Below are 26,900 nucleotides of genomic sequence, written 5' to 3'. Positions count from 1 at the left end.
TACTGGGGCACAACTATGACATACAACTATCTACTGGGGCTTTGAGGAAAAAAAGAAGGGAGGAGGATTGGCAATAGATGTTAGCTCAGAGCTGGTCTTCCTCAGCAAAAAGAGGAGGATTAGCACGGATGTTAGCTCAGGGCTGATCTTCCTCACAAAAAAAAAACCAAAAACAAAGTCCTTATGGGTGAGGAATATGGCCGTGTGTCTCATTTAATAATGATTGTTGATTGGCTTACTGACTGCTGAGCATGATGGTCAGGGTCTTGTTATTGATCTTCCAGATATTGATCCAAAACTTAAGATGTGATTTTCTGAGAAAGACAGTAGCATGAGTAAGAGGCAGGTTTTGGAGGCAGATGCACCTGGGTTCAAATCCTGGCTCACCCATCACTAGCCAACTAACTTCCAGCAAGTCACTTAACCTTGGAATGATCTAGATTTCTCTTTTTTCCTCAACCCCCACATCATTAATCTGGTTGGCTCCACTCAAATATATTTTCAAACCATCTACATGGATCAACTGCGTCTCTTCACAGAGGTCCTTCCTAGAAACCTTGTCAGAAGTAGCTGCCCAGCATTCCCTCTGATGTCTCCCTGTGCATTTTCTTTGCAGCACTTAGCCCCAGCAACGGATATCTCATTTATTTACTTATTTTTGTCTGTCTCAGCCACCACTAGAATGTAAGCCCCACAACAGCAGGGATACTGTATGTCGTATCCCTTAATAGGGTCTTCTAGAATAAGGCCTGGCAGATAATTGGCTCTCAAAATATTTGTTGACTACATGGAAGAATAAATAAATAAATGAATGAACGAATTTCTCTGAGCTTCAAATTCTTCATCTGTAAATAAAAATAACAATAATAGTACCTACCTCATAAGGTCATTTTGAGGAATAAATGAGATAATACATGTATAAAATAATAAGAATGAACACGTATATAATGCTTACCATGTGCCAGGAACTGCTTTAAGCTTTACGAGGTATTATCCCATTTTATGTGTAGGGGAACAGAGGCAAAGAGAGTTTAAGTGGTTTATCCAAGGTTGCACAGCTAGTAAGTGGGAAAGCCAAGACTCAGCCCCAGGCAGTTCAGATTAGAGGCCATATTCATAACCACCACACCCTACTGTAAAACTCTTCACACAAGGACTGACCCTCTGTACAAGAATATTGGTTGTTTAAAGCCATGTTCTTTGTTTATATGTCAAGCCTTGCCTAATAGCTGTATATTTTCCATCAAATCACCAAAACCCAAGATCCCAGTTCTTATTCCCATCTGCGATTTTCCAAACCTTGTGCCCCTTCCCTGTAAGCAGGACCAGTTCTGGGTTCTTCATTTCATCTGGCCTAGAGGGGCACAACCCCAGAGTTTAGCACCACAGACAAGTCCCCCACTTTCCTTCCCCAACTCTTTCCTCTTAATTCTATTTTTTAATTTATTTTATTTTTTGCAGGGAAAGATTCACCCTAAGCTAAAATCTGTTGCCAATCTTCCTATTTTTTTCCTCCCCAAAGCCCCAGTACATGGTTGTATATCCTAGTTGTAAGTTGTTCTAGTTCTTCTATGTGAGCTGCCGCCTCAGCATGGCAACTGACAGATGGGTGGTGTGGTTCTGTGACTGGGAAGCAAACCCAGGATGCTGAAGCAGTGTGTGCTCAACTTTTAACCACTAGGCCATCAGGGCTGGGTCTCCTCCTAATTCATATTGTCCTAAATTATTTTAACAAAACTTCTGGATCAACTAACCATTTCATCCTACCCTTTGTTTTTTGTTTTTTGTTTTTTTCGGTGAGGAAGATTGGCCCTGAGCTAACATCTGTGTCAATATTCCTCTATTTTGTATGTGGGATGCTGCCACAGCACGGCTTCATGAGCAGTGTGTCAGTCTGCACCCGGGATCCAAACCTGTGTACTCCTAGCCGCTGAAGTGGAGCACGTGAACTTAATCACTACACCACCAGGCCAGCCCTCATCCTACCCTTTCTTTACCTCTGTGTAACATCATGTAGGATAAGGCATAGGGGAGGAAGCTTTCTGCCTTATGCTCCCCTTTGAGTTAATAACAGCCTTGGTGGGTACTGGGTTAAGCTCACTGAAGTAGAAAGAAAGGAACTTGCTTCTGTACAGGTCACCAGTTCTTGACCTCACAGTGACTCCCAATAACGTCACTGCCCCCCAGTTCTTTTTATCCCCACAGTGCAAACCTCATCCCTTTACCACATTAAAAAAAAAAAAATCTAAGGCAAATACTCTAGAAGCTTTGATATCCCTGATTTTGTTAAGAAAAGTATCCCCTAAAGAGTTCCATTGGGCCAAAGTTACCAAACCACCAAGCTCAAACACTAAAGCATGAGAGGATGAGAGACTTCAGGGAACTGACATATGGAACCACAAGATTTTAGCCTGGCTTGTGGTTTCAAAAAAATATAGTTGAGGTGAAACCTCAGGTAGGTCTCCACTTGATTTGGCCTGGGACGTCTGTAGGATGTTCCCATTGAACCAGTGTTGGGAAACAGTACAGAGTCAGTAGATGCCTAGATGGAGCCGCCTCAGTGGAATCACTGGGAAGGGACTCCAGTTGCATTCTTTTGGGGCAGTCAGTAATATGTTTAGAACACTTTGCAGGATCTGAGACTCACAGACAGACAACCTCTCTCCTCAACTGTCTTCTTACCTGGAAAGAGGACGCGGCTGACCATTCCAGGGAACACCATTATGAAAAGGGGCAGCACCTTCAGATACGCAGCCATCAGAGAGCCTCCTTTGGCATGGGACAGGTTCTTGGCAGCCAGAGTCCTCTGAACAATCACCTGGAAAACAGTGGTGTGGTTGGAAGCTGAGATGGTTTTCTCTTAAGACAAACGAAGTGTGCATAGCTTCTTGGGGGGTATAATGGACTTAGGATCTTGGATTGCCTGGCTTCTCTTTGAGGAAGTGTCTCTTTCCTATCCTCAATCCCTGTGGGCCAGTTGGAGTAGCTATGACCCCCACCCTGTACTCTCCCCACTCCTTTACCCTGGGCTTGAAGCTGGCCATTTAGAGTTCGCCATAGAATTACTTCAATTCTCTGGTTACCATGATTGGTTAAGGAAAAGAATGAACCCAAGAAAGTCCAAGTACAGCTCTCCGTGGAATTCCTTCCTAAAAGAGGCACTCTACCACCTGTAGCCTCCATTGGAATTGCTAACTGTGAAGGCAGTGTAGACTGCTGGCTGCACCTCTGCCATCACATTGAGAAAGCTTCCTTGAGACTGAAGTCATCTCAGAGGAAAGAAAACTAGGAATTGTAGACAGAGAAAAACAACTTCTGATGACATAGTATGAGCGCTCAATCCAGCTGTGTCTAGTTTACAGTGCCAACTCTGGAGACAGAAAGCCTGGGTTTGAATCCTACCTCCCTACTTCTTTGCTGTGTGACTTTGGGCAAACAATTTTACCTCTCTTTGCCTCAGTTTCCTGATCTATAAAACGGGGATAAGGCTAGGGCCACTTTGACTATTAAATGAAGTAAAAACATTTAGAATAATAGAATAGTGTCTGACACATAGTAATGCCCAATAAATATTAGTTGTTACCATTGTCATTATCCACCTCTGGCCTCCCAGTCATGTAAGTTAAAAAAAAAAAAAATGCCCTTTTATGCTCAAACTGTTTTTTTCCCAACAAACAACTAAGAGTCCTCACTAAATCAGCAAAGAAACCTTAATGGGAAGAATGTTGAGAGATACGATTTGTTCCAAACCCCACACTATACCCCTAATAATTTTTTAGGCTTCACAGTATAAACGTGCACCCATTTTTGGGAGGAGACATCACAGTTGAGGGGTGTTCCATCTGTAGAATCCCTGGGCCTGGACCTTGTCAGACAATTGTCGGAAGGCATCAAAATGACCAAAGTAAAATATGCAGCTTTCGCTAATGGCCTAACTGCAATAACAGTGACACAAACTGAGCCTTGTGGACAAGGTTCAAGGACAGGTACCTGTGCCCACTGGACACAACCCAGTCAGCCGGTCAGAACTCGAAAGAGCCCTGGTCACAAGCTGGTCACCCAGACAGACAGGTCTGTTTTCTGTAACTGTCAGACCCTCAAAGGGTAGTAGTTGAGTGACACTTTATAAGTAACATCTCAGTTGGAAAGAAAAGTGAACTAAGGGGAATGAAAATGTAATATAAATATGTGAGGAGGTGGAAGCCAGCCCTGATGGCCTAGTGGTTAAAGTTTGGCGCTCTCACCGCTTCACAGCCTGGGTTCATTTCCCAGTTGTGGAACCACACCACCCACCTGTCAGCTGCCATCCTGTGGTGGCAGCTCACATAGAAGAACTAGAAGGATTTACAACTAGAAAATACAACCATGCACTGGGGGTTTGGGAAGGGGAAAAAAGAAAAAAAGGAAGATTGGCAACAATGTTAGCTCAGGGCGAATCTTTCCCTGCAAAAAAAGAAAAGAAAAGAAAAAAATATGTGGGGAGGAGGGGGCATTAATAAGCTGTATCTTCATCCATCATGGCATCTATCATCACCCACCATATCTTCATTTGCTATTCCTAGAACAATCATGTACAAATTTTCCCTTCACTGAGGTGGGGGAGGAAGTGGGAGAACTGTCAGGGAGAGTTCATGGTGGTGGAGCTTGATGACCAGGCAGTGGGCTCTGCACAACTATTCAGCTGGCGGGGGCGGGGGGGTGTTCTCTGTCACACAAAGTTCTGGATAGACCCCAGAATCAAGGGAGCACCCAACTGGTAAGTTGGAGCAAATAAATAGAATGGTTAAAAGTGCAAAGAGACTTAGGTGTGAATGCCCACTCCACCAGCTCTTTGTGAGCTTGAACAAGTTTCTTAACCTCTTCAGGCCTCAGTCTTCTCATCTGGAAAATGGGGATAATGACAGTGCTTGTTTTGAGGTGCCTAGCAGTTCTTAAGCAGAGAGAACAGTGATGATTATTGTCATTGCTATTGTTGGATGAAACCAGAGAAAGAAGTTCAGAAACATGAAACAGCTAATATGGGGCCAATAAAGGAAGCAGGAAGGTGGTCTTGGTGGAAATACCTGATCAGGTGTAATTGTCCATGGCTGGCTTTTACGAATGTTTTTTTTTGGTGGTGGATGGGTCACTTGTCTTAGAAGTACCAAGGAGAGAAAGCAAGAGCAGGAAGAATAGTAGAGAAATGCAAATAATCAAGTCTTTGGTAGGAGTGATGAGTTAAGAGAGAGAGACAGAGAGAGGGTCTGAGATGTTGCTACCATCAGGACTGGAGTGTGTGGGCTTGTAGTTATCGCATATGGTATGCCTAGGTCCTATCCTGACCCTCTCCTCAAGAACTATCTTAAGTGGGATGTGTCTAGGTCTTGTCAAGATTTACCCATTCAAAGGGAATGACTTGTTCCAGAGTGTTTTCTGATTGGGAGATTGGTTCCCACAAATCCTCCTCCAGCCTTCAGATTGAATCTACATGAGCCCAGAACTCTCTCTACTGTTTTCTTAGGCTTTGGGTCTTAAAGCATCTGGAAAAGTTACAGAGGCCTTGGTGAGCTACCAGAGTCTTTATGAGCTGGTTCAGGGATCTATGGACAAGTAGGAGTAAAATGTTGTATCACTACCATTGTGATGCTATGACGAACAGGGCCAAGTTGGAATTCTTTCCATTTTTTTTATAGTGGACATCCATGCAGTAGTCTTCCTATAGTATCCTACCCCTTCTTTTGAAACTCACTCTTTTTTTGAACCCCTTCTTTTGAAAACCCCTCTCCACATGGCTACCCTATCATCTTGGGCACAGTTGCCTGATCCAGGTGTAGGCTCTTGACCCAAGCTAAGCCAATCAGAGCCCTTCCCTGATTTTTGGATTTGGGACTTAGAGAGTTGTCAGCCTTTTTCCAGTTGTCTGCAGTGGGAGACAATGAAGTCAATAGGTGAGAAAGAAAGATGATGGAGAGGGAAACCAGGATAAGTTCCAGCAGTTTCTGAAGGCTAGTTCAACTTCCTGCAGGTTGTATTCCATAAACTAATAAATCCCCTAACCTTTTCCTAAGCTAGTTTAAGTTTGATTTTTTTCTGTCACTTGCAACCAGTGTGCCCTTACATGCACAAATTATATTTGCTGGGATGCTGCAAGTGAAAGGCTCTAAAATGTGGAATTGGCTTATTTGAGGAGAGGTGGGGAACAGTGAGGAGCCTCAATCCAGAGCTGGGGTGTTAGCTGTCCTTGTTTAGAAGCTAGTTTACCTGTTACCTGTCACTTCTCAGAACTCCAAACATATACCTATGGAGGCTTCTTAGAACACTTGAGAATGTGGTAATAAAATGCAAGTCTATCAGAGCCTATAGAACACTTCTTATTGCTTTATCAAGGTGCCGAAAGAGGCTTGCAAGCTTCAGTCCTAGCCGGTCCATCTGGAGGCAGAGAAGAAAGAATTTAAAGCCCTTTCTACTGAAGATCCAGAGCTGTGACTAAGAAGAATCCTGGCTTTTATTCCCAGGATATAAGTTTAAGAGGCAGCTGAGTAAGTTTTAGGAGAGTTGTGCTGCTCAAAAACTCATAAGCTCTGGGAGGAGGGTGTCACCCTGTATGAAAACCCCCAGGCCCAAGTAGTGGAACACAGCTCATAGGAATGTTATGAAAATGAATTGAGTTAATACATCCAAAATGGTTAGATCAGTGACTAGCAGATGGTACAGCATCACTAAATGTTTAACTGTCATTACTGTTATCAATTGTTATTTACTTCTCCGTCTCTGCCCAGGAAGATCTGGAACATGCTCTCAATCAAGGAACAATGAATGTTGCCCTGCCTTTCTTCTGTTCAAAAATGACCCTAGATATAGTGCTGGCAAAGATGTGTGCTTCCCAGGACAGCACCAGCAGAGTGAGCATACACAGACTTTGGACCCTACAGAATCCAGCTCAGCAGCAACACCGTGTGGTCAAGACCTAAGTCATGGGGTTCTAGGAGAGCTTGGGTTTCTTGGCCCTCTTGTCCTGCCTGGCATTTGGAAGGAGATAAATCCTCTTGGACTAAGTCCCCAGGCTCTTGCACAATACAGGGTGAGTTGGAGGGGAACTTCAAGGGGTACACACTGGAATCCCAGCTAATAAGGGTTCAAGGAATCTCAAGTAAATATTTATAAAAATTAATAAATATAAGCTGGTGAGCTGTGTCAAGAGCAGTAACATAAACCACAGCAAAAATGTGAATGTTTTTAATAGTTTGTTTATTAAACGTCCCTGCAACAAAAGGACTATGACCAAATTCCTCACGCTTCCCTCTTTTAAAACTACTAGTAACCCCATTTAACAGATGAAGAAACAGAGGATCAGAGCTCTTAGTGTCTCAGGTTATGCCACCTGAACTTGATTCCAGGCCTGTTAAGTTTAAAGGCCATGCTGTTAGCCTACATCTGTACGGTCTCCCAAGGTCTCTCCTACCTGAGATTCACTAAGGAGAAGGGGCTCTCTCTCTTAAAGGGGCAGTTTATGTGTATCGTACCCATCACTGCCTTGTTTTCTAGCCCTTCACTCAGATCTGGCCCGTGGGGGGACCTGGGCTTCATTCCCTGCAGCATCTCCTGTGTCAATTCAATTGTCTGACTCCGTGATCATGACATTAGTTAAACTCTCACCAGCCCTGACTCTGCAATATAGCTTCCAAGGTGGTATGCAGATCTCTGATCTTTAACATAACAGAAAAAACAATTTAACTGGTGATATGTTCACTTGGTTTGAAACCTGAGAAAGTATAAACAGATGTGCAGTGAAATGGTTCCTGTCCATCCTGCATCTGCCCCATCTGCCTGCCCACAGGTATCTGCTCTTGGTTGTATATCCATCTATCCAGAGTTTCTTTATGCATATACAAGCAAAGGCAAATATTGAATCTATTCTCCCCACCTTTTAACACAAAAAGGCTTATTATACACACTGTTATGCCCTTTGCTTCTCTAGGTTTTTTTTTCACACCAGTTATGTATGTGCCTTAAGGCCTGTGCCCTGGCTGTGCTGTCTGCCTGCGCTCAAAGGTCACTTCCCAATCACACCTCCCCTCACCACCCTGTTTTAAATTGTACTCTCACACTCTCCCCTTTTCCCCACTCTCTTTTTTTTAGGTGAGGAAGGTTGGCCCTGAGCTAACATCTGTGCCAACCTTCCTCTATTTTTATGCAGGACGCCACCACAGCATGGTTTGATGAGGAGTGTGTAGGTTCACGCCTGGGATCCAAATCCGCGAACCCCAGGCCGCCAAAGTGGAATGTGTGAACTTAACCACTATGCCACGGGGCTGGTCCCCACTCTTTTTTTTAATGACATTTATCACCTTTTAACATTCTGCATGCTTTACTTATTTATTGTCTCTATCTACCCCCACTGGAAGCTTCCGAGAACCTTCTCTGATGAGTTTACTCAAGATTTCCATGTGGCTGGTACAGAAAGGACACCCAGTGAGTATTTGTTGAGCAAATGATATCCAATGTCAGTTTTAACCTCCATTTAAAGTGTATCATCTCTTTTGCTTACTGGATCTTGCCAGATATCCAGCAGGACGTATTAAGCTTTCCCCTTTGCAAATATCAGCAGCTTTGGATTCGCCATTACATGAACAAGAGCAAGAAGTAAGAGAACATGTAGAGCAGTAGAAAGGCAGGAGTCAAGGAGGATGAGAAGTGCAAATGAGAACAGATGGAGGGGAAAAACACCAGGCCCTGGCCACCCCAACGAAAGAAGTGTCCTGGAGGGCACTCACTCGGCCAGCTGCCCTATACCTGATCCGTGCACCAGTACCAGAGGGACGGGATGGACATTCCAAATAGGATCCCAGGCCACGGGAGATCAGACGTCAGCGGGTCTCGGAAAATATGGAAGGCATCTTCTCGGGGCAGCCCGCAGCTGCCGTTCCCACTCCGGTTGCTAGCGAGGGCCAAGAAGTACTTCTCCTTCAGACCTTCCATCCCGCCGACTGCAGCAAAACCTAGAATTCAGAGGAAGCCCAAATTTGCCAGGAACTCAGACCAATCCACAGCAAGTGATAAGGGGATTGTGGGAGCTCGGCAAAGTCCCACTTAGAGCACAGCTACCAAAGAAGGTTAGTCGCCTTAAAGGTTCTTTTTTTTTTTTTGTGAGGAAGATCAGCCCTGAGCTAACATCCATGCTAATCCTCCTCTTTTTGCTGAGGAAGACCAGCTCTGAGCTAACATCCCTTGCCAATCCTCTTCCTTTTTTTCCCCCAAAGCCCCAGTAGATAGTTGTATGTCATAGTTGCACATCCTTCTAGTTGCTGTATGTGGGACGCGGCCTCAGCATGGCTGGAGAAGTGGTGCGACGGTGCGCGCCCGGAATCGGAACCGGGCCGCCAGTAGCGGAGCACACGCACTTAACTTCTAAGCCACGGGGCTGGCCCACCTTAAAGGTTCTTAACCTCTTTTTTTTTTATGCCTTTGGTAGTGACTATGGATTGCTTCTCAGAATATTTCTAAATGCACAATACAAAATACAGAGAATTGTAAAGGAAACCAAATATATTGAAGTCATCATCAAAACAAAAACTGTGACATGGTTATTTATTTGCTCCATTAAATAGTAAGACCTAGTAGTGAGTCTAATAACAATTTAGTCTCAAAGTAGTCATGAGCACAAACAGTAGTTCACCACATCAGCAACAGCTGTAAAAACATCTAGATAAAAACATGTGGGGTATCTTTTGGTATCAAAGTCACAGGTATCGCTAATATTCCTGTGGTTTGTTGCCTACATTTATAATGGAAAAATGCTAAATTTGTTATAGATTTACGAAAATAGAGATGAATTTTTTTTTCCATCCAAGTTCACAAACCCCCTGAATTCTGTCCATGGACCTCAGGTTAAGAAACCCTGCCTTAGGGAGGCATTCTTTCACCTCTGAACTTCTCAGCTGCTCTCAATTCACGGTATCGCAAGAGTGGTCCAAGTACTTTAAGGCCTTGAGCAAGTCACTTCCCCTTTCGAGATCTGATTTCCTCATCTGCAAGCAGGGATGATGTAGCACCAGCCTTGTAGGGCTGGAGCAAGGACTGGGTGAGATAATGTACATAAAACGCACAGCCTCTGGCACAAAACGTGAGCTATGCTAAAAAATAATGAAGTACTGTAGTTTGCAGATAATTTGCTTCTTTTCATTAATTGGAAAGATTCAGGGTGATCCCTAAAATAGCCTTGCTCTCACTGGATTACATTCTGGAAGGCTTTTTGAGTATGGAAGTTGGTGTTACCAGTTGGGTAGGAATGGTGTGTAACTTGCAGCCTGGCTCATCTTTGCTCAAGATTGTGGTGAACAATGGCTACTGAGGGAAAAAATTATTGTGATGATAAATTTTGTCACGTTTTATTTCCCTGAAAAATTATTTTGTGGTAGTGGTGGTGGAGGGGGGGTAATGTTTTTATCAATAATTGGACCCACCCATCCGTGTGTATAAATCAGGTGCTCTTCATTCAGCATATAGATAATAGCAGGTAGAAAAGCTGAGAATAGAATTGCCCCAGTATGGGTGAAAATGAGGTAGGCAGAGCGTCGTGAACTTGAATGTGCACATGAACCACCTGGGAATCATTAAAACACAGATTCCGATTCAGCAGGTCTGCAGTGGGGTCCGAGAGTCTGCCTTTCCGATGAGCTCCCAGGTGATGCTGACGCTGCTGGTCCATGGCCCACACTCTGAGTAGCACCCATGTAGGAGACATCATGATAACACATGAAATTCAGAGTCCTCTTGGTATAAAGGAAAGCAAGTGATTTTGAATATTAATCTTGATTTCAGCCACTTTACTAAACTCCTTTTTAGGACAGTTTCTCATGTTTTTCCTAGGAAGCGAGTCATGTCATCTGCAAATAATATTTTTATCTCTTTCTTTTCAATATGTATATATTATGGGTTGTATTTTTTATTGCATAAATAATTAGATAGCACCCTTTTTCTGATTCTAATAGGATTGATTCTACCGTTTCCTGGTGCACCATCCCCCCCCCCTTCTTTTTTTTGAGGAAGATCAGCCCTGAGCTAACAGCTGTTGCCAATCCTCCTCTTTTTGCTGAGGAAGATTGGCCCTGGGCTAACATCCATGCCCATCTTCCTCTACTTTATATGGGACGTCGCCACAGCATGGCCCGGGATCCAAACCGCGAACCCTGGGCTGCCGAAGCAGGGCACGTGAAGTTAACCGCTATGCCATGGGGCCAGCCCCATCTGGTGCCCCCTTTTAACGGTGTTTTTAAACAAATGTTCTAACTTCTTCTTTAACATTGGACTGTTAAGGTTTCCTACTTTCTCTTGAGTAAAATTTAGTAATTTAGATTTTCCTAGAAAAACATGGATTTCAAGTGAGTTTTCATATTTACTAGTCTAAAGCTTTGTATATTATATTCTTATAATCTAAAATTTTTTTCTCTGTGCATTTAGTTTCTATTCTGATTTCCTAATTATATGGCCTTGTTTTTCTCCTTTTCCTTGATTTGATTTGCCACTGTATTTTATGATTCTTTTCAAAGAAATAGATATTGCAGTAATTCACTCTGTAGTTTTTCTCTTTTCTAATTCACTAAACTGGGCTTCCATATTCATGGATATGAATGCTTTTCTAGAAGTACAGCTTTTGACTTCATTATTAACTGTGAAATGTAATGTTCTCATCATTATTTCTAAATAGTCTATAATTGCAGTTTTTATTCCCTCTTTGACTCAAACACTATTTAGGAGACTGCTTTTAAATTTCTAAGTAATTAGATTTTTTAACATTTACACTTTTCCTAACGAGTTTAATTTTTTCGCTTTACGTGGGTAAAATAGTGTAATCTGAACAATGTTTGCATGGGTATTTTTGCAAAATTTCGTTATTTTTTCAATGATTAATTTTTGTAGATGGTTCTATGATGCTGGAAAAAAGATATATTCACAATTACGAGAATGCTTATTCATTTATATAATTTATAACTTCTAAATCTTTATTAATATTTTGGCGTCTTGTTCTGTCAAGTCTTAAAAGTCTTTTGGTACTATTTTGGTTTCTGTCAACTTCTCCTGTTTCTAGCAAAATTTGCTTTGTGTATCTTGCTGCAATGTTATTTAATACACAAAGATTATATCTTCATTTTTAATTTGCTATTTTTCAATATAAAATGACTTCTCCCTCTGTTTAATGCTTTTTTGCCTTATGTTATACTTTGTTTTATGTGTACCGCTTGCAAATTATATAAAGTTGAATTTTTAACCCAAACTATAGTCTTTGAGTTTTGTTGAGTAAGTAAACAATATGTTGCTGAGTGAAAGAATAACAACACAAGTAGCCATATACCCACCACACAGATTGACAGTTGCTAATAGAAGCCTTGAATTTTATCTCATTTTTTTGTCTTGTAATAACTGATATGCTTACTCTTACTTTGCATTCTATTTTATTCTCTCATTTTGGTTATAATTTTTATTCCCTTTTAAGAAAGAAACATACACACACATATATCCACATTTTATATGTGGATAAGACACGAATATCTGTTTCAATTTTTGTATTTCTTCTTCATGTTTGAGTCTTTCCTATTTGATGGCCCCTAATTATCCAAAATTAATGGAATTAAACCACAATCCAAAAATCTTAGAGAATCCCAAGCAAGATAAATATATTCTTGTCTAGATATATCATATTAAAACTGCTGAAAATCAAAAATAAAGAAAATATCTTGAAGGCAGACAAAGAGAGCAGAGAGGAACCCAGATTACATAGAAAGGAACAAAGGTAAGAATTACAGCAGACTTCTCAAAAATTATGCAAGGCAGAAGACGATAGAGTGACGTCTTTAAAGTGCTAGAAAATAAAAATAACAACCTAGAATATTATACCCAAAGTATTTTTCAAAAATGAATGAGAAATAGAGATATTTTCAGAAAAACAAAAATTGAGAGAATTCATTACCAGAAGACCTATACTACAAGAAATAAAGAATGAAGATATTCAGAAATAGTTAAGTGAAGGTTAATATAAAAGACCTTTTCTTCATTTTAATCACTCTAAAAGATAATAGAGTGTCTAAAGCAAAACTTGTAGCAGTGGATTGTGGTTCATAGCATATCTAAATGTATGGGAGCCATAGCACAAAAGACAGGAGGGAGGATATGGGAGTTATATTGGAACCTAATATTGTAATGTTCTTAAATTATAAATGAAGCAGTATATATTATTTGAAGGTAGACTGAGATGAATATTGCAAACCCTAGGGCCAGCACTAAGATAATTTTTAAAAGAAGAAAAATGGAACCAGAAGACAAATGGAACAAATAGACAACAACTGACAAGACAGTAGATTTTAATCCAACTCTATCAATAATTCATAAATGTAATTGATCTAAAGACACAAATTAAAAGATAGAGATTGTCAGATTACATTAAAAAAGCAAGACTCAACTATATGGTGTCTACAAGAAACCTACTTCAAATATAAAGACATGGATAGGTTAAAAGTAAAATGACGGAAAAATATATACCATTCAAACACTAATCAAGAGAAAGCTAGAGAGGCTATATTAATATCAGACCAAGTAGACTATAGAACAAAGAATACTACCAGGGATAAAGAGGGACATCATAGTGATAAAGGAGTCAGTCTACCAAGAACATATAACAATCCTAAATGTATATTTACCTAACAACAGAGCTTAAAAATATGTGATGCAAAAACTAATACAACTAAAAAGAGAACTGGACAAATCAATAACTATAGTTGGAGACTTCAACACCCTTTTTTAGTAATTGATAGAAAAAATAGATGAAAAAAATTATTAAAGATAAAGAAGAATTGAACAACACCGTCAACCAATTTGACCTAATTGATATTAATAAAATGCTACACCCAAGAACAGAAGAATACATATTCTTCTCAAGTATACATGGAATATTCATCAAGATAGGCACTACTTGGGGCCATAAAACAAACCTCAACAAATTCATAAGAAACAAAATCATACAAAATATATTCTATGACTGTAAAGGAATTCAACTAAAAATCAATAACAGAAATTATCTGAAAAATCTCCAAATATTTGAAAATTAATTGTTTCTGTTTGCTGATGACATGAGATTCCAGATAGAAAACCCTGAAGACTCCACCCAAAACTATTAAAACTAATAAATTCAGTAAAGTTGCAGGATACAAAATCAATATACAGAAATCAGTTGTGTTTCTATCTACTAACAACAAACTATTGGAAAGAGAAATTAAGAAAACTATCCCATTTACAATTGCATCAAAAAGAATAAAATGCTTAGGAATAAATTTAACCAAGGAGGTGAAAGATCTGTACACTGTAAACTATAAAACATTGATGAAAGAAATTGAAGAAGACACAAATAAATGAACAGATATTCCATGTTCATGCACTGGAAGAATCAATATTGTTAAAATGTCCATACTGCCCAATGTGATCTACAGATTTAATGCAATCCCTATCAAAATTCCAATGGCATTTTTCACAGAAATAGAAAAAACAATCCTAAAATTCATATGGAACCATGAAAGATCCCAAGTAGCCACAGCAATATTGAGAAAGAAGAACGAAGCTGGAGGCATCACACTTCCTGATTTCACACTATATTACAAAGCTATAGTCATCAAAACAGTATGGTATTGGCATAAAAACAGACACATAGATCAATGGAACAGAATTGAGAGCACAGAAATAAATCTACACATATATGGTTAATTAATTTTCAACATGTGAAAACCTGCAGATACCTGGGGAGAAAGTCTACTAGATACAGCAGATTGATGAAGATTATTGAGGGTTGATCTGTAATCTCTCTCCTGACTGATTGCAAGAAGTTAAATAATGGAACTTGCCCAGTGAGCCCCCATACTTTTATGGAGAAAGATCTAGAGGTTTGGCTAAGAATAACAGACCATATGAAGATCTATGTTTTGATATCTCTTGCCTCTGAAAGTGTTATGAGTCACCTGTGCAGCACTAGGAGGTTCAAAGTTTTGCTATTTACAATAGTGACCAACCAAACATTTATCTAGTCAGGCTGGACATGTGTCCTTCATATATTTATTACTCATTTGTTTTTCCTCTTTATAAATACCAGTGAAGTTTTTCTTCTTCATAAGGGTCCAAAACTTGTCTTGTTAAAGTTAATTAAAAGCAATTTTGGTTGCTGTTTGTGTTGTGAAACTAATTTATTATTCCATGATTATTTCTTTAAATGTTTCTTTTTTCTTTTTTTTTTTTTTCATGAGGAAGATCAGCCCTCAGCTAATGTCCATGCCAATCCTCCTCTTTTTGCTGAGGAAGACCGGCCCTGAGAGCTAACATCTATTGCCAATCCTCCTCCTTTTTTTCTCTTTTTCTCCCCAAAGCCCCAGTAGATAGTTGTATGTTATAGCTGCACATCCTTCTAGTTGCTGTATGTGGGACGCAGCCTCAGCATAGCTGGACAAGCGGTGCATCGGTGCGCGCCTGGGATCCAAACCCGGGCACGCACACTTACCCGCTAAGCCACGGGGCTGGCCCCTAAATTTTTGTTTGAAAGATAAAAGTAACACAAAAACAAAATTCAAACTGTGCAGAAACGCACAATGTTAAGGTAAAATTCTTCCCTATACTCTTTGATGCCTGCTTCTAGACTCTTCCTGCAAAGGTTATTACCAGGTTATCTCCCCACTGTTATTACCAGGCAGTATGGTTAAGGGTATGAGGTCTGAAGTCAGTCCACCTGGCGTTGAACCCTAGCTTTGTGACTTTGGGTAAATTGTTTAACAATTGGTGCCTAATTTTTCTCATCCAAAAAAGAAGGTGACAATAATACCAATATCATGGGGTTGTTATGAGCATTAAATGAGAAAGTACATCTGGATCGTACATGTTTTAATAATTATTAATTCTTTTAACTTTTTATTTTGAGATCATTTTATATATACAGAAGAGTTGTAAAAATAGTACAGGGAGTTCCCACACACCCTTCACCTAATGTTATTGTCTTACGTAACCACAGCACTGTTATCAAAACTAAGAAACACAAACTGGTATATTACTATTAACTATATTATGGTCTGTTCAGATTTCACCACTAATGCTCTTTTTCTCTTCTGAGATCCAACCCAGGATCCCACTTTGCATTTATTTGTGCCTCCTTAGTTCCCTCTACTCTGCAATAGTTCCTTAGTCTGTCTTTATTTCATGCCCTTGACACCTTTGAAGAATACTGGTTAGATATTTTGCACAACGTCCCTCAATTTGGGTTTGCCTGACATTTACTCGCAATTAAGTTGAGGTTATGTACTTTTGGCAAGGATGGCACAGAGGTGATGTTGTGTCCTTCTCAGTGCACCATATCAAGAGCTACGTGATAGCAATGTCTTATAACTGGTGATATTAACCTTGATCACTTAATTACAGTGGTGTGGGCCAGGTTTCTCCACTGTAAAGTGACTATATTACCCTTTGCAATTAATAAATATCTTGGATGCGATATTTTGAGATCATGCAAATATCCTATTTCTTCATAAACTTTCACCCACCAACTTTGGCATTTATCATCAGATCTTGCCTGCAGCAATTATTACTGTGACGTTGTAATGGTGATATTCTACTCCCCTCACTCCATCTGCATTTATTAACTGGAATTCTTCTGTAAGGAAGAGTTGTCCCTTCACCTCCTTTTATTTATTTATTCAATCTTTTGCCCATATCAATATAGAAGGAGCTATTAATTTTAACTTAAAAAACAGTAAGTTTCCATGCTAAGCACAGTTCTCTTCCAGCTAAAATAGCCATGCCTCAAGCAGGAATGCCCAAGTAGTATGCTTTTGACAGCTGGGTTTGCTGATCCCAGTGATAACAGCAGATGTCCCTGCTTGAGAGAGGTGCTGTCATCCACCCAAGTGACCTGGGACCCCACTTACTGTAGCCCATCAGGGTGAGCGCTCCTGTAAGCATGATCAGGGTCTGCAGAGCATCCGTGTAGATCACAGCAGCCAGGCCACCTGATGGGGGGTGATTAGCACTGAGGTGAGAGTCAGGTACTCTGATGGAGAGGAGCTACTGTGAGTTGCAGAGGGAACCTGGAAGTTCAAGACCTGACTGTGGAGATTTCTTAGTGTTGATTGTTTGCAAAGATGGCCACAATATCTCCTTCCTGAGTGCATGCCCATTTTACAATGTGGCTTTGCTGCTCCTTTCATGTTATGAAGTTGATTTCTCTACCCCTTAAATATGATTTCTCTACCCCTTGGACACATGACTTGCTTTGACCAACAGAATATGATGGAAGTGATATCGTGCAGCTCCAAGCCTAAGCCTCAAGGAGCCCTGCAGCTACTGCTCTTGCTCTCGTGTTGCTCTGAGACCACCATGCTTCTTTAAGAAGCTCAGTCTAGCCTAATGGAGGATGATGGCCCTCATGGAGGGAAAGCCCAGCTGACAGCCCAAGCTAACCACAAACCACCTGAGTGGAGCCATCTTGTTTCAGCCCGCTGTTCCATGTGCCATCCAACCACAATTCAACTGATCCAGGGTAGAGCAGCATAACAACCACCCAGGAAACCCATGGAATGAACTGTGGGGAACGATAAACCATTGTTGTTTTAAGTCCCTAAATTTGTGGGTGGTTTGTTACACAGTAATTTCTAACTGATATAGGAAGCAGTGTTTGGGCCACAGTCCCCAAGCTCTGAACACCTTTATTTTTAACATTGGAAAAAGGATGTGAGTACCAGGTATTCAGAGCCATAAGAGGTTTCCCAAACAGGATCATGGTGGTTGGTCTCAGTGGATTCTTGTTAGTTTCGCTGCCTGGAAAAATCTTTGTAATGACAATAATGGTTGCAAATCTGGACAGATCTGGCATCTCTCCCAGCATCACCTCTTGTTCAGTCATACCTGCAACAGTGTATAAAGCTGTGACAGCCAACAGCCCAACTATGGCCAGGTACAGATCCAGGTGCAAAGACTGCTGAATAAAGATGGCGCCTGCATACATGTCCACCTGTAGAGACATGAGGTTGATGGATGAAAGAATGAATGAAGGGATGGATATTTGTAGCACAGGTTCCCCAAGACCAGGCCCTGGCCTAGAGCTGGCAAACACAGAAGAATCATATATTGTCCTTTGTTCATCTAATCTCTCTCTTCCCGGATCAGAGGTCTCAAACCGGAGCCCTGTGGGCGATTATGTCTGAGACCCCTTCACTGGCTAATACATCGACCTCCTCAATGGTCTTCCTGCTGCTACTCTTGGTCTTCTTACACTCCATCCTCCACACTGCAACCTCTATCACATACCATCATGATCATATCATCCTTCTCCTCCCCATTAAAACTTTTCAGTGGCTCCCTGTTGCCCCCAAGATAGTGTCTAAATAAATAAGTTAGAGTTGCATGCCAGGCCCTCCATGGTTTGCCTGTCTCTTGGCCTCATTTCCTCTACTCACTTCATATTCGCAGTCCTCCGGGCACTCTGAAATACTCCCTGTTTCCCTAACAAGTCATGTTCATCCATGCCTCTGAGTGTAATTTGTTTTAGTCCATCTGTCTGGAAGGCCAATCTCCCTTTCTCTAACTGGAAAACTCCTCATATGTAACTTCCTTTGTGAAGGCTTCCCCACATCTATAGCTAGAGAGTTCTAAAAGGATGTTGTCCTTCTCCATCTGTCTCTCACTTCTGGAGCCAGCATAGAGTCAGTCATTGTTGTTTGGATTGAATGGAATTCCCCTGCCCGCCTCTCACCCTCCTCATATAGGACAAGCTCTCCCCCAGCTCCATCTGAAAGAGAAGACAGCATGAGCGTGAGGCAGGTCGGCTGAGCAGCACGTGCCTGGAGGTTGCAATGCATCAGTTCTTGGCCACTTTCAAGGAGATCTACCCATCCAAAGGTCAGGATAGGGCAGCCCAATGGACCATCAGCACATCTGACTAACAGCTGATCACTATCTCATCCCAGGAGGAAGACAAGAGCCCCACCCAAGGGTAGGCAGGGCTCCCATTCAGAGACCTGCCACATCCTGAGATGTTGTCAGAGAAGCTTTGGCAGGAGCTGGGGGAGGGAGTCCCTCCCTCTTCCTTTTCTCCCGACTTTCTCTGCCCATGCTTACCCTCTCCCCCACTCCTCCCACCTTCTTCTAACCTCCCTGAAGCCCCAAGAGGAGGAGAAAGTGGTTGGGAAGGAGACACCCTCAGCAATGGGCTGTAACTTATCTTCTCACCATGTTGCAGGAATGTGGCCAGGCTGTGTCCCCTCCTTACCGAGATCTTTGTGAAGATATAGATAAACAAGTAGAGCACAGCCAAGATGATGGGGATCCTGTTGCCTCCAAAGCGTTTCCTTAGGTATTCTGGCATCGTGGTGACCTGGGGGCCAGAGGTGAGCTTTCACCACCCAGCTGATGTCAGGCACGTAGCCTCAGGGCACCAGCCCACCTGCCTCCACCCCCCTCCTCCCCAAACTCAGAAGCACAGATGGTCTTGGGATTCTCAATGGGAGACTTAAGAAGAGAGGAGAAAATGGAGGCAAAGGGATGGGGTGTGGAGGAACTGGGGTTCTATGGAGGGGTATGTACCCAACTATCACATATCCCAAATGCGAGAAATTTGTGTACCCCCATCTCAATTTTTGCTGCCTCCTGTATGATTAATTACTTAATGTTTTTCTTTAAATGGAATCACATTTATATTTAAATAAATTTATCTAAAAAGAAAACTTCAAATCACCACTGTAAATGGAAAATCAATCCTAAATTTAAGGGAAGCAGCAAAAATAAAGACATGGATAATAAAACAATTCATTTATTCTCTAATCTTTTCTGGCAACTTACTGTTGCATACCAAAGACTCTGGGCCCAAGGCCTACTCATTCTTTTTTTTTAAAAAAGAGTTGTTGGAGAAGTGTTGGACAGGTGTTAAAGGCATACTAGCACCAACATGAGACTTTCCCCTTGAGTTCATTCAACCACTGAAAGATAATGGAAAATGAAATAACTTCACGATGTGATTCAGTGTCATTGGCCCCTCGTCTAACACCTAAAATCATCTCAAGAATCTCCATTTGTCCATGTCCCAAACTTTGGGGAAATTGTTCTACTGTAAACCTTTAGCCAGATTACCAGGAAAAGCAGGGAATTCTAGTAGCAAAATGTGCAGGCTCCAGAGACAGCAGAAAGACCAGAGACCTACTTCACCAGGGAGGTCCTGAATTATATGGCCCTAGGGTGGGTGGTCCAAAGCCAGCTGTCATTAGCACCCCAAGGACTGGGCCATGCTGCTGAGAACCATTATCTGGGTGACACTTTTCTTGGGGTTTGGTGTGTGCTTATCCAATCTCCTCACACTCACCGTACTCCCAGACTTGGAGTTGAGACAATGCCATGTCTAGACTCTGGGACCTCAAACCAACAACTATTCTTCCATGAGGTATTAGATCTTGGATGGGGAAGGAAAGAGTAATGCTGATATTTGCAGAGATGTTTGCAGCCCTTCCTCCAGGCTGTTGCTTCTTGGGTGTCCCCAAGTCTAACCCAGGGAGGAGACTAATAGGTACCCAACCACGATCTGATGAATGGCAAACCATCCATTCCAGGGTCAGATTGTGAAGACAGGGGAAGCTGGGAGGGGATATTGGGAGAGACTAGATGGCCAGACTTGATTCAAGAATAGTGAATTGTTAATGGTAGAATCTGGATATTCAAGAATATAAGGGTGTCTGCTGTAAAATTATTTCAGCTTTGATGTATGTTTGAAATTTTTTTCACAATAAAACAGTGGCCAAAAAAAAAAATGAGCTCCAGGAATAAATGGACATATTAAAATAGAAAAAAGCTTCTTTTCCCTCCCCCTCACCCCAAATGGGCAATTTGGGATTCTGACCTTCATGAATGTCTTGCCTCAACCTTCTGATTTGCTGCAAAGCAAACACAGCAGGGATTTTTCAGAAGTACATTGTACTCATATTCTATCAGGAAATAACACATGGAGAGATTCAATCAAACCATATTGAATGGACACACTCTTGGTGATGGTATGAAAGCTAATTAGACAGAGTGCATGAGAGCTTCGGCCCATCCAGATAAGTGGACCAAGGAAGATGCTCCTCAAGTGGATTCACTATCTTATCTGTGAATGACAACTACTAGCTGGTCTTGTTTGGAAACTAGCCTCCTATCATTGGCTGACAGCCTTTATTATCAATTGACCTTTGTTTCATTCTAGAGAGGGCAATACAGCCTCCACACTCTGGAAGTTTCTAATGAGCTAAGAAAGGAAGGAAGGATGAAAGTCATCAGAAGGCAAGCAGTATTGGTATCTAGAGATCAAACTCAAAAGAAATGTGAAGCCAGCTCACAGATGGGAGGCAGAGCCTGGGCTGTTTGTTATGAAGTAGTTAAGAAGGCAATTTGCCAGCAAGCAAGGTTGAGAGCAACAGACAGACAGATAGAGAGGTGAGGAATGACTGGCTATTAACACAGGAACCACTCTCTGGTTGGAGCTGGATGAATGTTAATAGGAAATAAAAGCAGCAAATGACAGCTGCCCTGGGAGATGACCACCCTAGTTCCTTGCTGCTCAAGGCTTCTCGCTCCCTCAGATGCTCCTCATCTCCTGGTCATGGTGGGGGGTGAGGGCACTTTAGGATCTGTGTACTCTCCCTCGAATCACATCCAGACTGTCACGCTTCATCCTCATGTAAAATCCCTCCCTCTTCCTCAGAAACCTACGCCATCCGGCTATAACTACTTACGCGCACCAATGACCCTCCCCAGGTCCCTGCCCAACCTTCAGTGAGGATTTCAGCTCCATCACTGTCTTCTTCTCTTTCTAGACTTTCCCCGAGTCTGGAAGCAGCTTCAAGGACAGTGCAGAGAATCTACATGTGGCACCTCGTACAGTACCTTAGTTTGCTCAGCTGCAAAAACCGTTGGGCATTTCCACTTCAGCAACCCATTTCTCTGACCAATACCTGAACCTCGTCATTTCCAGGACCCCATTCACCTCCGAAAATCTCAAAATTTTCATCAATGCAACTCTCTCATTTGCTAACTTTGATGACTTCTGCTTTGGGACTTGACAAAGACTTCCAGTCCATAACTAGTGCCTCCTGTTGGGTGTCAACTCATTCCTCATATCATTTCCCTCTGAATTCATGTAAGACCTGCTATTGAGTCATTTCAACAAATATTTATTGAGCATCTACTATGTGCCAGGCACTATTCTAGACACTGGGAGAAAACAGAGATGGTTCCTGCCTTCCTGGAGCCCACAGTCTAGAGGGAGAGACACACAGTCTAGTGCAGTGGCTCTCAACGGAGGAAGATTTTGTACCTCCCACGGCAACATTTGCCAAAGTCTGGAGACATTTTGCCTGCCACAATTTGGGAGGTGCTATTGGCATCTAGTGGGTAGAGACCAGGGATGCTGGAAACATCCCACAATGCACAGAATACCCCCCACCCACATACATACACACATACAACAAAGAATTATCCCACCCAAAATGTCACTACTGCTGAGCTTGATCAACCTGGTTTAGTGGGAGAGGCACACAGTCTAATGGGAGAGACATATTAATTTAATAATCTCACAAGCAAATGCAAAACAGCAACTATGGCACATACAACGAAGAAGGAGATTTAACCTAATCAGAGAGGTCAGAAAGGGCTTCCTGGAGGAATTGTTGCTTGAAACGGGATTCGGAAGATGAATAGAAGTTAACTGAACCACGAAGGAAAAGGAAAACCTTCCAGCAAGAGAGAAAAGGATTGTAATGGTCCGGGGAAGTCGAGAGCCTGGTGAGGATGACGAACTGCTAGAGCAGTGCCTGGCATACAGTTGGCAATTAGCTCAATAAATCCTTCCTCAATGTATGAAAAAATGAATGAACTCAGGGAAGAACACTGTGAACGGAGAGTAGGGTGGGTCCCTAAGAAGTATAGTTTATTTTCCATTTTCATAAGTGAAACTGGTCTGTAATTTTCTTGATGGGTAATATTAGCATTATCCTATTCTCAAAATATAGTAGACAAAAATCAATTCTAAGTGGATAATTGACTTAAGTGTGAAAAGTTCTAGAAGATCATATAGGAGAATATCTTTATGACCTTGGTGTACGAAAAAAAAATTTTTAAACAAGATATAAAGAGCAGTAACCATTAAGGAAAAGTGATAAATGTGACTATTAATTAAATTAAATTAAATTGAATTGAATTAAATTAAACTTAATTAAAATTGAGATCTGTTTATCAAAAAACACCATTAAGAGGGGCCAGCCCAGTGGCATAGTGGTTAAGTTCGCACACTCCACTTCGGCAGCCCAGGGTTCGCTGGTTTGGATCCCAGGCATGGACCTATACCATTTGTCAAGCCATGCTGTGGTGGCGACCCACATACAAAATAGAGGAAGATTGGCATAGATGTTAGCTCAAGGTAAATCTTCCTCAAGTAAAAAGAGGAAGATTGGCAACAGATGTTAGCCCAGGGCCAATCTTCCTCAGCAAAAAGAGGAAGATTGGCAACAGATGTTCACTCAGGGCTAATCTTCCTCACCAAAAAAAAAAAAAAGAAAGAAAGAAAAGAAAAAAGTCTAGATCCAGGGACTTTTTTATTGAACAATATAGCTTGGAGATCCTTTCACGACAGCACAACTCTATCAATGTCACGGCCTGATATTCCAGAGGACGGCTGCCCAGTCCCCTATTGATAGACACTGCTGTTGTTCTCAGGTATTTCTATTACAAACAACTCCAGGAGTCAGTTCAAGTCTTCGTGCCTCTTCTCAGCCTTCAGCCACACGAGCTCCTCCCTCACCCTCAGCAGATGACATTGTCTTCTACTTGCCAGAGAAAATGGAAACCATCAGCTGAGAAGGTCTGGCCACCCTACCTATGAACTAACCTGCATCTCCACATCCTTTACTCCTTCCCATAATAGAAGCTCAATAATACTTACTGACACTTTGGCCCAGAAAGCCTCACTCCCAGTCCAGTATTGTTATAGCCCAGATATTTTGCCTATGTGGGAGCTAGTCACAAGTGGGAGTGGGCAGATCCAGGCCCCTCACTCATCAAAAGCCTTGCTTTTAATCAGTATTATCTTTAAGTGAGGTTATTCATCTGAACATCACAGCTCCTTTACACAGACTGCACTACTTCTGGTACCAAGTGATTTTCTTTCTTTTTCTTTTTTGTTGAGGTAGATTTGCCCTGAGCTAACTTCTATTGCCACTCTTCCTCTTTTTGTGTTTGAGGCACCACCACAGCATGACCACTGACAGACAAGTGGTGTAGGTCCACGCCCAGGAACCGAACCCGGGCCGCTGAAGCAGAGCACACCAAACGTAAGCACTAGTCCAGTGGGGCTGGCCCCAAAGTGATTTTTTTTTAAAGATATATTTCTTCTCTTTTATTTTATTTTATTTTATTTTTATTTTATTTTATATATATATATATATTTTTGTGTGTGTGTGAGGAAGATCAACCGTGAGCTAACATCCGTGCTAATCCTCCTCTTTTTGCCGAGGAAGACCGGCTCTGAGCTAACATCTATTGCCAATCCTCCTCCTTTTTTTCCCCCAAAGCCCCAGTAGATAGTTGTATGTCATCATAGCTGCACATCCTTCTAGTTGCTGTATGTGGGACTCGGCCTCAGCATGGCCGGAGAAGCGGTGCATCAGTGCGCACCCAGGATCTGAACCCGGGCCACCAGTAGCAAAGCGCATGCACTTAACCGCTAAGCCACAGGCTGGCCCTATTTTATAATTTTTTGAGGAAGATTGGCCCTGAGCTAACATCTGTTGCCAATCTTCCTCTTTTTCTTTTTTCTCTCCAAAGCCCCCGTACGTAGTTGTATGTCCTTCTAGTTCTTCTATTTGGGACGCCGCCTCAGCATGGCTTGATGAGTGGTGACTAGGTCCGCACCCAGCATCCGAACTGGCGAACCTCAGGCCGCCGAAGCGGAACACTCGAACTTAGCGGCTACACCATCAGGCAGGCCCCCCAAAGTGATTTTTTAAATGATTTCTCTGATCATTAAGTAGTTCTTTCCACCTTGTGTATTTTTAAAATTTCCATAATAAAAAGTTCATTGTTGCTTTATGAATAACCCTATGATATTGTATGATCTTGCCCCATGTCATAGAACATCTAAAACAGAATTAAGTGTAGACAGGATGGGGACAGAAAGCTGTCAATAAGATTAGAAATGATTTTCAAAGTTACTTTTTAAAAAGTCTAAAGCAGCATTATTTGGTAACAAAAATTTTGACATTTCGTATCAGCAAGAAATAACTCAATTATTACGGTTTTGTGTGCAAAGGAAGAAAAAAATCACTGTATCATATTTTTTTAGTTAAAGGCAGTAACATGTCATGGCTTAAATATTTAAAACAGACTGTAAGTTTTATATTTGTATTTTGGCATTTAAATAAATTTTTTTGAGCCAGTGTTTCTTCCAGCCTCTGAAAGCCGCGTATGTATCTTGAATGTTGGTTACTAAGTGGGTACGGCTAAGGGCAGGGTTCCTAACTGTCTCAGCAGAGCATCATCCCTCATCAACGCTGGGACCTCTTAGGGACTGTCTGATGCATGTCCACAGGTGGGAAGGAGGGAATGCAAGGTTGACCTTCCTAAAGGGTCTCCTCATTCCATAGCACCCCAACCCCCCTCAGACTCACCTGACCAGCGACGTAGATAGGGAGGAAGATCCAGGACAGCATCAGCACGGAAAATATGCCCTGCCAGAAAAAACAGAGTCAGGACTCTGCTCCCGCCCACATCAAGGTGCCGATTTGGATTCTCCTCTGCACCCTGAGGTAACCTGGCATGGCTCAGCTTCTGTGTCAGTCTCTTCCTTGCTGGGTAGCTCACCCTGCCTGGGAGGTCATAGTTCCATGTTTAAATGGGAGAGGGGGGTTGGAGTAGGGAAGAGAGGAAATAGAAGCTTTTTGTGACTCCTAGCTCAGTGTCTCCTAAACGTCGCTCCATCCCCCTTCACCCCGTTGTGTTCCCTCCACTCCTTGGGCAGTGCTTAAAACAGGGCTGTGAGGTCAGGTAGGCCATGCTGGTGAGCAGCTGGTGATGCTGGATGAGTTTACGCAGGTCTCTGAGACTCATTTTTGTCTCCCATGAAATGGCCTCACTGGGTTGTTGCAAGGAAATCAGTGAGATGATGCTTACTGAGCACTTACTATACGCCAGGTACTCCTCTGCACCCTTTACAAGCATTAATTCATTTATTTCTCACAATGACTCCATGTGGCAGGTACCATTATCATCAGTATTTTATACACGAGGTTCACAGATGTTAAGTAACTTGCCCAAGGTCACGCAGCTTGTAAGCGGTGGGGTCAGGAAATTAACCCAGGAAGTCTGGTTCTAGTCTGTAATTGAATCCCATAATGTGCTAATGTATGTAGTGTACTTAAGTCTGTGGCATAGAGTAAGCACTTAAAAAATGTTAGTCGTGGAGCCGGCCCCGTGGTTTAGCGGTTAAGTGCGTGCACTCCGCTGCTGGCGGCCTAGGTTCGGATCCCGGGCGCGCACCGAGGCACCGTTTCTCCCGCCATGCTGAGGCGGCGTCCCACATACAGCAACTAGAAGGATGTGCAACTATGACATACAACTATCTACTGGGGCATTGGGGGAAAAAATATATAAATAAAATTTTAAAAAAATGTAAGTCGTTATGAAGATGAAGATTACTATTAATAAGTGCATCTCCTCCCCCTCAGCAAAAATCATATCCTGAATGAGCCCTGCTACAGAGGAGAGTGTGGTTTATCTCTTGGGTATCTGTGGGGTGGCAAAATGTCAAGAACCACTGAACCAAATAATTTTTGTGATGGCCGATTGATATCTAATACATAGAAATACACTCCGGTCCCATGATACCT

The 26,900-nt window shown here is 42.0% G+C and overlaps 1 protein-coding gene across 6 annotated transcripts in view; it reads right to left on the bottom strand.

Annotated features, from left to right (window-relative positions):
* SLC5A11 (solute carrier family 5 member 11) overlaps positions 1 to 26,900 on the bottom strand; it is a 43,012-nt gene that overhangs the window by 10,016 nt on the left and 6,096 nt on the right. For 2 of the 6 annotated variants that reach the window (XM_004442682.3, XM_087449207.1), the window contains 6 exons: positions 25,683 to 25,742; positions 19,268 to 19,372; positions 17,905 to 18,010; positions 16,929 to 17,009; positions 8,773 to 8,978; positions 2,683 to 2,818 (listed from right to left, as the gene is read on the bottom strand). In XM_004442682.3, the coding sequence (XP_004442739.1) occupies positions 2,683 to 2,818; positions 8,773 to 8,978; positions 16,929 to 17,009; positions 17,905 to 18,010; positions 19,268 to 19,372; positions 25,683 to 25,742 (694 nt within the window). The remainder of the gene's footprint in view (positions 1 to 2,682; positions 2,819 to 8,772; positions 8,979 to 16,928; positions 17,010 to 17,904; positions 18,011 to 19,267; positions 19,373 to 25,682; positions 25,743 to 26,900) is intronic. The other 4 variants (XM_087449204.1, XM_087449206.1, XM_087449203.1 and 1 more) reach the window with 3 other exon arrangements.

The sequence above is a fragment of the Ceratotherium simum genome, chromosome 26 (assembly GCF_057802395.1).
Source record: "Ceratotherium simum simum isolate JZ-2026a chromosome 26, ASM5780239v1, whole genome shotgun sequence".
Lineage (NCBI taxonomy): Eukaryota > Metazoa > Chordata > Mammalia > Perissodactyla > Rhinocerotidae > Ceratotherium > Ceratotherium simum.
This window is presented reverse-complemented; position numbering and strand designations above follow the sequence as displayed.